At 41.9% G+C, this 12,295-nt stretch overlaps 1 protein-coding gene across 10 annotated transcripts in view; it reads left to right on the forward strand.

Annotated features, from left to right (window-relative positions):
- Positions 1 to 6,513: 6,513 nt before the first annotated feature.
- Positions 6,514 to 12,295, forward strand: part of HSF2 (heat shock transcription factor 2) — a 40,902-nt gene continuing 35,120 nt past the window's right edge. For 9 of the 10 annotated variants that reach the window (XM_072832291.1, XM_072832283.1, XM_072832292.1 and 6 more), the window contains exon 1: positions 6,514 to 6,715. In XM_072832291.1, the coding sequence (XP_072688392.1) occupies positions 6,623 to 6,715 (93 nt within the window). In that variant the 5' untranslated portion in view covers positions 6,514 to 6,622. Of the gene's footprint in view, positions 6,716 to 7,138; positions 7,275 to 12,295 lie in introns of those variants that run through there. The other variant, XM_072832305.1, reaches the window with a different exon arrangement.

Below are 12,295 nucleotides of genomic sequence, written 5' to 3' on the forward strand. Positions count from 1 at the left end.
AACACATATCCTGAACCTCATTCATTTTACCAAGGAAAAATAATTTCCACATCTATTTGCCTAATTAACAAAATGTGTGGTATTGATGAAAAAAAAAATAAACTTAAGACAAAGCCTTCAGGGAGGAGGCTTTTGATTGGTCTTTCAAGTGCTAACTAACCACCTCTCAAGTATGCATTTTTAATTAGGGTATTTCAAATGTTAACTAACTGCCCCTAGGGTTAGATTACAATGAATTATCACAGTATAGACCACTGTTTCGATAGCATCATTTTAAAGTAAATTATAGGAAATGTAATAATTCTCATATTTAAGATCTTTATAATGAAGGGTCCTGCCATTAATTAATAGTTCTTTAATGTGTTCTTGCAAGTACTTGATTCAAACAATGCCAGACTTTTCTCTGGAAGGTCAGAAGTAATTCTGTTCAATCTATTCTAAACCACACTGTGAACATATACACTAGAAAAGACTTCTCCCTTTTCCACTGGTCCCTGGATGCTGCTCACAGGACTTGGCTAAACTTTAAAGAGGTTAGAAGTGTTCCAATCATTGCACTTCTCCCTACACATCTCCCAGATCATGGCATACATGACAGTGGTTACCTCCTAACTGAAGCCAATTTCTTCAGTTTAATCTTGCTTTCAAGGTGTAAGTAGATTTCTGTCCTCGAGCCATATAACCCAGTTCATTTAATTGTGGAAGGGGCTCAGATCTCCACCATCAAATTATCTGAATGCAATGATCATCTAAACCCTGCTGTCTAGAAAGATGAAGTCCAAACACCTATCTTAGCTACTTCTTCTACTTGGAGCAAGACCAGTCCCAGAGGGATAGAAACTGGAGCCCTAGCATGATGCTATTCTTAGAAGTAATGGAAGGCTTATATCAAGATCATGTCACTAATCTACCACATTTTTCTATTGATTCTAGTCTTTTTAAGGCCTTACGTTTTCTGTCTTAATCAATGTCTGTCTGCATGAGTCTGGGCCTCCATTGGGATACGGATTTGCAGGATACATGGAGGTCTTCTATTTATCATCGAGCTGTTGGGATACCATGAAAGAGTACCTACACCCTGCTTCCAGAAAAGAGTAAGTAAGAACTGCATTTAAATGTTAGATCACTTATCTGCACTGGCTGTTATATGAGTTATTTGGCTTAGATGGATGAGTTCCCTGCTCCTTGTCCAACGTCAATAACTGAAAGAGGCTAGAGTTAGTGTGACCAACCATCCTGGTTTGCCTGGGGCTAAGGGAGTACCTGTGGCATAGGGACTTTCAGTACTAAAATGGAAAGAGTTGTGCAAACCTGGACTTAACACCTTTGTTGGGTGATGGGTCAGATTTTACCCAATTTGGCTTAGAGTGGAAGTTTCATGTAGAGCAGTCCTATCCCCAATCTGGTACAAGTGGTAGTAACACATGTCCACATAAAAGGCTTACTCAGCCAGAGTCTCTGCACCCAAGTTGTAGCCTTAGAAAAAAGTTTCTTCATTGATCTTCTTAAAAATTTTAAGGAATTAACTTTCACAGTTTTTTTCTTAGCTCTCTACTTATTCAAAAGCCTAGTATATAGTATTTAAGCGTTTTCTCACTGTTACCAAAGTGCTGTTTGTTTCAAACACAAATGACTTCAAGCCTGGGACTATAACATTCCATTAATGTCTGGCATTTTCAGAATTCTGATATTTGCTCTACTAATAGCTCCTCAATCACATGCCTCTCAGTTGAGCTATCCCTAAATTTTCCTTCTCTTCATTTTCTTCTCTTAGCTAAAAAGTTTATATGGATTGAAATCTAATAACTTATAAGGAGTTCCCTTACTATTCAATAGAGTGCATTCTATCCAAAGGGTTTCAAAAGCTAAAATTATTCACTCAACAAATATTTATTGGCAGTTCCTATATTATTAGCACCATGTTTGCTGCTAGGGATACAACAGTGAACATTGTATGGACAATCTTTCAGGTCCGTAAGGGTTGCTCAGAAATAAATGAGCAACAGCAGTGTGGTAAATACCAAGTTCCATATGCTATGGAAGCATATGAGAGAAGCCACTAATCCCAAATTTGGGAACCATGGAAGACTAAGTGACTTTAGTACTCATCTGTTCATGTATTCATTGATTAATTCAACAAATATTTATTGAGAGTGGAACATGTGCAAGACACTGTGATAGCCATAGTCTTTATGTTGAAGTTGTATAGACTAGTATGAAAAAAATACCTGTAAATAATTACAATATGATGTAATAAGTGCTAAAAATAAAGGTCTCCAGGAAGTTTCATAAAAGAGGTGACTTCTGTATGGAATTGGACATGACTTTGAAGGTTAAGGAGAAATGTGAGGTCTAATGGGGTAGAAGAAGGGCTCTCTACACAGGAGCAACAGCTTGTGGAAATATGTAGAAGTGTGAACGAACCTGACCAGTAGGGTATCAAGCAGTTGGGTGTGCTAAGTGTAGGAGTAAGGTGAAGAGTGGTAACCAATGACTGGAATGACGGGTGGCATCAGAGCACATCTTACGGGTTTGAATTTATTTATGCCATCTTAAGGCGTTTGAATGTATTTTGAAATTTATGGGAAGCTACTGAATGGTTTTAAGTCAGGAAGTGACCTTTTCAGATTTGTGCTTCAGAAAGGTATCTCAAGATTGTGAGGTGGGCTGAAGAAGTAATTTATCTGATCCTCAAAACCACTCTGTGAAGTATATATAACAGGTATTTTCAATCACATTTTTTAGTATAAGGATCTAGGACTTGGAGGTGTCTAGTGATTTGTCAAAGGCCTGCTGAGTCATTCCAAAATTGAAAAAACTCAACACTGTGTCCAGATAGGAATGTAGATGAAAACCTCTGTGCAGTTCACCTTTGGTTCCAATCATGCTCTACTTATAAAACAATCTTTAGAAGCTAGTGTTGTGCTTGTACTGCTGATTCCAATTAGTTTTGCATAATTGATCAGATTGAATTTGTACAATCTGAATCAGAGGCTTTGAAGCAGTAAGGCATATTACAACATGCTTTTCTGTTTCCTAAGTAAAGCCTAAGTCACTCATATTTTCTAATGTTATTCTAAATCTTGTAAATCGTACACTCAGTCTGGAAATGAGCCATGGAGATATTTTAACTTTTAAAATTTGGAGTCAACAGGAGGAAACTCACTTTCAGAAAGTGACATTTTTATTTTCTAATATTGTAGACGTTACAAAATTGTGGACACTGGCTCAAATTTGTTTCTTCTTTTATATATATATATATTTTTAAAAGATTTTATTTATCTATTGGACAGAGAGACTGCATTGAAGCAGGGGGAGCAGCAGCAGAAGAGGGAGAAGCAGGGTCTCTGCTAAGCAGGGAGCCGAATTCAGGGCACAATTTCCAGGACCCTGGGATCATGGCCTGAGCTGAAGGCAGACGCTTAACTGAGCCACCCAGGCCACCTGTTTCTTCTTATATTTATGGGATTTGTAGATGGCAAATATCTGTGAATTAGCATGATTTGGTTTTCCTCCCTTCTCAAGTTTTATAATTGAGTGCAATACAAGTGCAAATGAGTCAATAGTGATTTTCTCTTCTCCCCAAAATGTCTCTAGTCCGTTCTGAAAGTTTTCAAAAAAAGTTTATTACAATAAATATTGAGGATTAAGTCCATAGAAAAAGAAAACACAGTTTATTTTATTTCTGGAATATTTGGATTTTGTTGAGATGAAAAGTGAGTAATAAGTCTGCACATGTTAGCAAAGGAAAGTCAGTTTTTACTTTTTTTTTTTTTCTCTATAACAGTGGTTCTTAGGGTCAGCAGTATCTGCATCACCTGGGGATTTGTTGGAAATACTTGTTAGCCTGAACCCCCCCACCTACTCTGTAGAGTGGGAGGAAAAGCAGCAATCTGTTTTTTCAGAAGCCCTCCAGGCTATGCTGACATAGGCTGAAGTTGGAGTCACTCTGATTTAAAGGAAAAATATGTACCTATATGTGTCAGAGTATGAAAAACATAGTTTCAATTCCAAAGCCTCGAGATTTTAGACAAGCTCAATATTTCCAGGTCTCATCACCAGGTCTCCTGGTTAATAACTTATCCCCTTAGCTGGCCTCATAGTGAATAAATACTATCTACATGATATTTATTTATTTGCTATACTAACAGCATCTCCTCTCCAAGTGGTTTGGATGCATGTTTGAGAACAACTGGTCTACGAGATGCAATATATTAAAAGTAGACCTGCTACAGAATTTGCAGTGCCCAATTCAGAATGAAAATGCAAGATGCTCTGTTAAAAAAAAGGAAGAATTTCAAGACAGCTACAGCAGAGCATTAAACCAAGCATTTGAAGTCCAGAGCCGCACTAACCCCCAAGCCTATAACTGTACAGTATGCCCAGAGTAGTTTCTGCTTGTATCTAACTACACTTTTTTTTTTTTTAGATGGAAATAACTCAATGCCATGAAAGGAGGCCATATCTTCCCCCTCAGACATTACCAGTCTTACCTCTGGAGCCGTCACTCTCCATAGACAGATCATGCTCAATAGCCTCTCATTTTGGTCACTGTTGTCTTCCTTTCAGCTATTCCAATGTAACCATACTTCAAGATCCAACTTAAGGTTACCATCCTCCATGATATCTTCTCTTATTAACTTAATTTACTTATCTCTTTCTCAACTTTCCTAGTATTTTTAATACCATAAATTTATCTTTTTCTTTTCCTTTTTAAGATTTTATTTATTTATTCATGACAGAGAGAGAGGCAGAGACAGGCAGAGGGAGAAGCAGGCTCCATGCAGGGAGCCCGATGTGGGACTCGATCCTTGGGTTCCAGGATCACACCCTGGGCCGAAGGCAGGGGCCAAACCGTGGAGCCACCCAGGAATCCCCAAATTTAGCTTTTTCTAAAAAAATAATAATTGCTCATCATTGTGTTTATCTTGTTTCTTGAGTTAGAATATAAGCCTCTTAAGGAGGTGGTGCCATCATCATGCAATGGAAAGAGCACAGACTTTTGAGCTTAATAAACCCTGGGTGTAAATTCCATCTCTCATTTACTAGCTACAATACAGATAAATTAATTAATTCAGTTTTGGGCCTTAGAATCTTCATTGTAAAAATGGGATGATAAGATAAACTTTATTGGGTTGTTGTGGGAATAGGACAGATAAAATATAGAAAACCCTAGGCATATATAAGTGCTCTCAAGTATTAGTTTTTACATGCAGATACATTGGCTGTATTGGATACATCCCGCCATGTATTTGGTTTTGCTTCAGCAAACAGATGAGGGCTGAACAGAGAGTCACTATTCAATAAATATTTGCTCACTGGAAATTGCATTTTACTTTTTGAGGTATTATTTTACATGCACCCAGGAATTCTGTATAAAATATTATCTCTGACTTGTTTGTGAATTAATATTCACGTGATTTTTGCAAAAAGGAAAAGTTTAATTTTGTATGGTTTTTTTTTTTTTTATTGCTACACCTATTAATATATCTCACATGGGTAAAAAGGAGGGATAATCTTAGTTCCAATGAGGAGATGGAGTAGTCTGGCTCTGACAGAGTAAGGGACTACTACTCTAAATTACACAGAACTGGTGTAATCTAATATCCACTGAAGTGTCCTTGAAGCTGGGTTTAGATTCAGCTGTGCTGACTCCAGGTCCGGCTTTCCCCCCCCCGCACTGTATCAGACGATCTCTAGGAAACAGGAGCATACTTGTTACGTGTATGCAGGAATAATTAATTTACTGAAAGGCTACAAGCGAGACCATTTCTTTTTTGTGCCGAGCACACTGTTGGCGTGAAATGTCTGTTCAATTAACAACCAGCGGTGTAGGGTGTCTATTACCCTTCCCGCTTCCCTGCAGTACTTAGGATATTTAAATTCCTCTTTTTGATAAACGTATGTTCATGGAACTTTTTTTTTTTTCTTTTTCCTCCTAATGAAACTTTAAGGGCGAGGTTTACTTATTTGTGAGACAGTTTCAAGTTGGGGCCTAGCACCTCACGTTTGCAAGCTCTGCCCTCCCCTGCTCTCTCCCCTCCCCCCCCCACGTGAATCACTATACTTCCTCCGGGCAGGCGCACACCACGCGTCGCCGGCCAATCCTACGGCTGAAACACCCCGGAGGGCTTTCGGTAGCCTCCCGGCCGCAGCTCGGAAACCCTAAGCCGTCTCCACGTGAAACAGCCAAACACAGCCCACGGCGCCCGAGGTCCGCTACAGTGACGGCTCGGGTATAAAAGGCGAATGAGAAGGCAGCGCCCCCTTTGCTCCCGCCCCCCCGCCGTCCGCAGCGTCCAATCGCTTTCCTTTCTCCTGCGGCCTGCGCCTCCGATTGGTCGGGAGCGGGGCCGGCGCGGGCCCAGCGCGCACGGGCCGAACGCCGGGGCTTGTCCGTCATGTGCGGCGGCCGGTCCGCCCCGCCCCGCTGCGCGCTCGGCGAGGCTGGGGGGGCGGGGCCCGAGAGCTGCTGCGCCTGCGCGGTGGGCGTTCTCCCGGAGCAGCAGCTGCCGCCGCCGCCGCCGCCGCCGCTGCCGCCGCTACCACCGCCGCCGCCTCCACCGCCGCCGCCGCCGCCGTGTTCGGGTGTAGAATTCGGAATCCCAGCGTCTCGTTAACAATGAAGCAGAGTTCAAACGTGCCGGCTTTCCTCAGCAAGCTGTGGACGCTTGTGGAGGAAGCCCACACGAACGAGTTCATCACCTGGAGCCAGGTACGGGCGAGGGCACGGCGGCCTCCGAACCCCCTGACTAACCGCCGCGGCTCCCCGGCTCCCGCGGGCTTGTCTGTCGCGGCCTGCGGCTCGAGGCCCGGCGAGGCCCGCGGGGCGGCGGGCGGCGCGGCCCCGGCGTTCAGGCTCGCGAGGGACCCCTTGTATTGTTCGCGCGGGGGAGCCGCGGGGGTCCCGGCCGGCGCCGCGGGCTCAGGCCGCGGTGGGGGAGGGGCGGCCCGCGCGGGCGCCGCGGCCCGGGCGGCCCCGTAACGGTCCAGCCCCCGGCGGCGTTCGGAACCGGCCCGGCGGGGCCAGGGGGGCGGCCGACGAGCGGCGGGCGCGGGAGCCACGTTCCTGCACACTCATCCTCCGCCCTCCCTCGCCGGGGGGGGGGGGGGGCGGGGGGGGGCGTTCGTCTGAGGGATCTTCTCCCTCCGCGACCTGATTCTCCTCACTGGAAAACACACCCCGCTTTGCACCTGGAGCCCCCCCCCCCCCAGGAGAGCAGTCGGGGGCGCAGGTACCAGCAAACGCAGCTGCTTCCACTGGTGCTCACTCAGTAGGTCTCGAAATTTTAGGTAGAAAACGGGACATGGTTCTTGTGTGTGTGTGTGTGGGGGGGAATTCTGAGCCATTTGTAGAAACAGATTTTTTTTTTTTTTGGTGATCATTTTTAATAAAAGTGCTCTGCTGGGTGTCCACTAACTCAGCGAGAAGCCAAAATGAATCAGTTTCACCGAACAGTTGCTGGGAGAGTGGGATGCGATGCCTGCCCCGGCCGTGGGCTTGAGCCCGGCCCTCCGCCCCTGCACAGCGATGGTGACCTTAGGCAGGCTCCCTATCTCGTCTGGCCTGAGTTGCGTCGTCCTCAAGATGAAGGGGGTTGCCCGGGTGACCCGGGACTCTTCCAGTTTCAAATACTAAGATTCTAAGCAGAATGATGATGACGTCAACAGTGCATTTGCTTTCGAATGCGCTCGGGCTGTTTTGGGGGGCGTTTTGTGAAGTGGAGTGGATTTTTTTTTTTTTTTTTTCTGGCTGCGATTGATCATCTGTTTGGGATATCACCTTGTTCAGAGGGCTGGGGAAGAGTAAGTGAAAACTGCCTTCCCCGTGCCTGGCACCTGTTAAGTGCTGAGTACATGTTACCTCCTCTCTTTCTCCTTTCCTGTTACAGGAGCTCAGTTTTACTTACTTTTATCTTAAGAGGCAGGAGCACTGTATGGACGGAGTACATGAAGTTTTTGACTGCTGTAACACCGTATTCTTCCGCCTATCACTGTCATTTGTTCTTATTTTTTTTTTTTATATATATATACCCTTTCTAGGACTTAATTTTCTTGAAGGTCAGTATCACCAGTTGGATGGTGTGTATTGAGCATTTGATGAATTCTATGCAGTTGTACAAAGAAAGGTGAAAATAAGGAAGACAGCCGCCAGCGTACACTTAAAAATAAACAGATGTCTCATGCTTTTCATCAGTCAGAAGGATTAAAAGTTGACAGGGATGGGTCAGCACAGACTGCTGTTACTCAGCCTTGTATTCGTATTAGAGATTGGTCTGAGAATCTCTCCCCAACCAAGCTGATTTTATACCTTTTGGCTTGGATGGCCATTTAAAAATAATTATTTATCCCATTGTTAAGTCTAAGCTTATGTTTTACTAATTTTCTAATAGATAATGGGACAACGGAAATATAAATTCAGTGAGGGCAAAGACTGTGTCTGTGCCAAGGACACAGTAGGTATTTAATAAATGTTTGATGAATCAATGAAATCCTTAGAATATATAATAAAAATGGTGGGAATGACATTATGCCTGAAGAGAATCTTAGCAGTAATCTACTTTAGTCTCATTATTATATAGATGAGGATTTGAGGCTTAGAGTAGATTTCTTATCCATAATTATAAAGCTAGCTATTAATGGAGAAGAGACTCTAACATAGATTTCTGACCTCCCAGATCAGAGATCAGTCTTCTATCAACAGCACTTCACTTAACATAGGTTGGCACAATATTTAGTGTTATATCAAAATGTTACCCTTTCTCAAGTCAGTGAACAGTTGTGGATTAATGTTGTGTAGGGCTTAGCTTGGTTGCTTAGGAAGTCTGTCTCTATTACTTTCCCACAGATTTTTCCAAGAACAGTGTTAACAATGAAGGGAAAGGTAAAACTCTTAAGTAAACAATGATGTTAAATGGAAAAAAACAAAATAAGTTACTCTCATCTTTTGGAAGATGCTATTTATGGTTGTTTCTGGTTTCCTTCAAACATGTTTTGCTGAATTTCTGTCGCGGTAATTTAGCATTTATACTATCTGAGTGAAAATCATATTAAGACCTTTTAGAAGCAGCAGATGTTTTGGAAACCAGGCAATCTTCTATGCAATTTTTTTTTTCTTTTGGAAAATAATTTACTCTTCTAGCTTGAGTGTAAGGTAAGGAGAAAAAACTTAACCAACTGCAGTTTGAAAAGCCTGGCTTAATATTCCTGAAGACTTACTCTTATAACAGTTTTTCTTAAAACTTGTAGTATGACTAAAATGAAAAATAAAGTAATGCCCATTCTCATGATTAATTATCGAAATAGAATATTCCAAGCAAAATTATACTGAATATGTTATTGATTCAAATAACAGAAATGTCTTTAGATCCAGAGTGTCTTTAAAACATTTATATATATTTTATTTTTTTCTCATATTCTCCCTTTAAAAGTTTGTTTTTTCTAATTTTTTTGTTTGTTTTTACATTTCCCATAACTTCAAAATTTTATATAGCTATTTTGGCTCTGGTAGGCAGTCTATTGCCAGAATGAGGGACAAAGATAATATTGTTGGACAACCTAAAGCTTTTTTAAATGTAACTGAGTCCTAAACAGAAGGCACAGGTTTAACTTGGAAGCAACTGCAGAAACTTGATATTCAGGGACAAGAGGTTGTGGAAGTTGGTTGGAAGTTCTTGCCATTGATAGAGAGGAACAGCCTTTACTGTTACTGAAATTTGATAGTGTATGTTGAAGTGAAGTAGTTACAAGAGCAAGAAAGAACTGGAAGTAATTGTTTTGTTAGTGTCTCTGTTCTTCAGATGGTTTGAGAAGACCAAGAAAGGATTTCCATTAAAGACCTCATACTCTGGGTGCCTGGATGGCTCAGTTAAGTGTCCAATTATTGATCTCAGTTCAGGTCTTCATCTTAGGTTCATGAATTCAAGCCCCACATTGGGCTCCATGCTGAGTGTAGAACCTACTTTAAAACAAAGGCGGGGGGGGGGGGGGGGGGCAGCCTGGGTGGCTCAGTGGTTTTAAGTACCTGCCTTTCGCCCGGGGCGTGATCCTGGGGACCCGGGATCAAGTCCCACATCGGGCTCTCTGCATGGAGCCTGCTTCTCTCCCTCTGCCTGTGTCTCTGCCTCTCTCTCTCTCTCTCATGAATAAATAAATTAAAATCTTTAAAAAAAAAAAAAAAGACCTCTTAGCCATCTTTTCTGCCTTTTGTGCCCTGTGGCATTCTCTACTTCTCCATCCCTCTCAAATCAACAGAGACAAATCAGGAAATAGGAAGGAAATGGAGCAAAACGAGTATTGATCCAGGGTCTTCTAGCTATTTTGAATAATTTGAGCGTCCAGAATTTGATGTCTTGGTATTGTTTTGAACTTCGGAGTAACCATTGCACTATTACACTATCCTCAAGTGAAAACAAGAAAGCCGTAGGTGTGGCACAATAGGAGTAAAAATCTACCTTAGGTGAGCCTACAGAAAAGTGATGGAAGATTGATTGATGAATTTTATTTATTTATTTATTTATTTATTCATTCATTCATTCATTCATTCATTCATTCATGAGAGACAGAGAGAGAGAGAGAGGTAGATACTTAGGCAAAGGGAGAAGCAGGCTCCCTGCAGGGAGCCCAACGCGGGACTTGATCCCAGGACTCCAGGATCATCCCCTGGGCTGAAAGGCAGGCACTTAACCGCTGAGCCACCTGGGCATCCTGATGAATATTTTTTGTTTGTATATGTAAGAGAGGATGAGCTAGAAACTCAGAAGGAACAGTTGGTGAACATTAAGTTATGGACTGGCTAAAATTACAAATTTCTATTTTGAAAAATGTTTTAAAGTAATGGGATTGAAGTATTAGATTATTAGTAAGAATATTTTGGATGTTTTTAACTGACTACCCAGTTGGAGCAGTAGCAACTTATTATTTGGAAGATTACCAACCTTTATGAATAAAGCCTAAAAAGAAGCTACCTGTCTCTCCCACCTCAGTCAGTGTAACTTTTGTGCCCCTTATGGAATGTGTTGGGAAAGTTTTGGATTGTATTGTTTGAGCTTCACAGGTTTAAATGGGAGTATGGTAGAATTTTTGCACTCAGAGGTTATCTACTAATTTTAGAGTAGAGACTGAAGGAATACCATAAGCAGAAACACAGTATGAGTGAATGAGGGTTGTATGAAATAAAGGGGGAGAGCACATGCAGATGCAAGCAAGGTGGCATTCATCGTTTCATTTGATATAATCCATGAGTTGAACTTCTAAAAAGATATTTTGGTCCACTCTAGCCAACAATTCACTTATTTGGTCACTCACAAGTATTTATCATGAATATGTTGTGACCAGGCAGTGTCCTAGGTACTAGGAATACATTTATTTAGTAGTGAACAAAGTGACTTCATAGAGCTTATATTCTAGTGGAGGACGCTGATAATTAAAAAGTAAGCAAACACAGGTAATATAATTTCAGTTAGTGGTGTGTACCATGAAGGAAATAAAGCAGGGTAAAGAGAGATATCAGGGTCCAATTAGGAGACAGATGTCACATAGTATAAAAGTACAAAAGAAGGAAATAACTGTTTTTAAATATTTTAAACAGGGGAAGCTTAGAGAATTACTGTATCAGGGGAAATGGAGTTAAAAACCCTAAAGAATATAGGATTGGCAGTTATAAAAACAATATGACCACATCTCCCTTCATGGGAAAGAAGGCACTGGTGGCATACTGGAACTTACTGGAAGTTCATCCTTCAGAACTTGTGGAGAAATACACCTTCTAAGGCAGTGATTGGCAAACCATGGCCCATGGCCAGTCATCTGTTTTGTAAAGTTCCATTGGGACATAACCATGCTCAATCTGTTTACATATTGTTTGTACCTGCTTTCTTGCTACAAGGGCAGTATTATGACCTTATGAGCTGCAAGCCCAAAATATTTATCTAACCCTTTAAGAAAAGGTTTATCAACCCTTGTTCTAGAGCACCCTTGACAGCTGTTCATGGGGACATGTCTTGCCAGATATACTATGATTTGAAGCCTCCAAAGGGAGAGAGAATGCTGGGGAAAGCTGTTGGCTTTGTGCTGCTGACCTTCTGTACTTCAAGAGCTAGATGCTTGGAGAACTGGCCTGCACTGTCGGAGTCTGGTGTTTTTAAAGAACCAGGAAATAGGAAGGAGACCTCCCTTCTCTTAGAGTATCTCTCTAGTGTCTTCTATTGACAAAGCTTCTCACCATGCCATCTAGAAAAAGATATTTAAGGGACACAGCTCTATATTTGCAAAGCAGACAATGAAGAATGAACTT

Source organism: Canis lupus, chromosome 1 (genome assembly GCF_048164855.1).
Source record: "Canis lupus baileyi chromosome 1, mCanLup2.hap1, whole genome shotgun sequence".
NCBI classification, from domain to species: domain Eukaryota; kingdom Metazoa; phylum Chordata; class Mammalia; order Carnivora; family Canidae; genus Canis; species Canis lupus.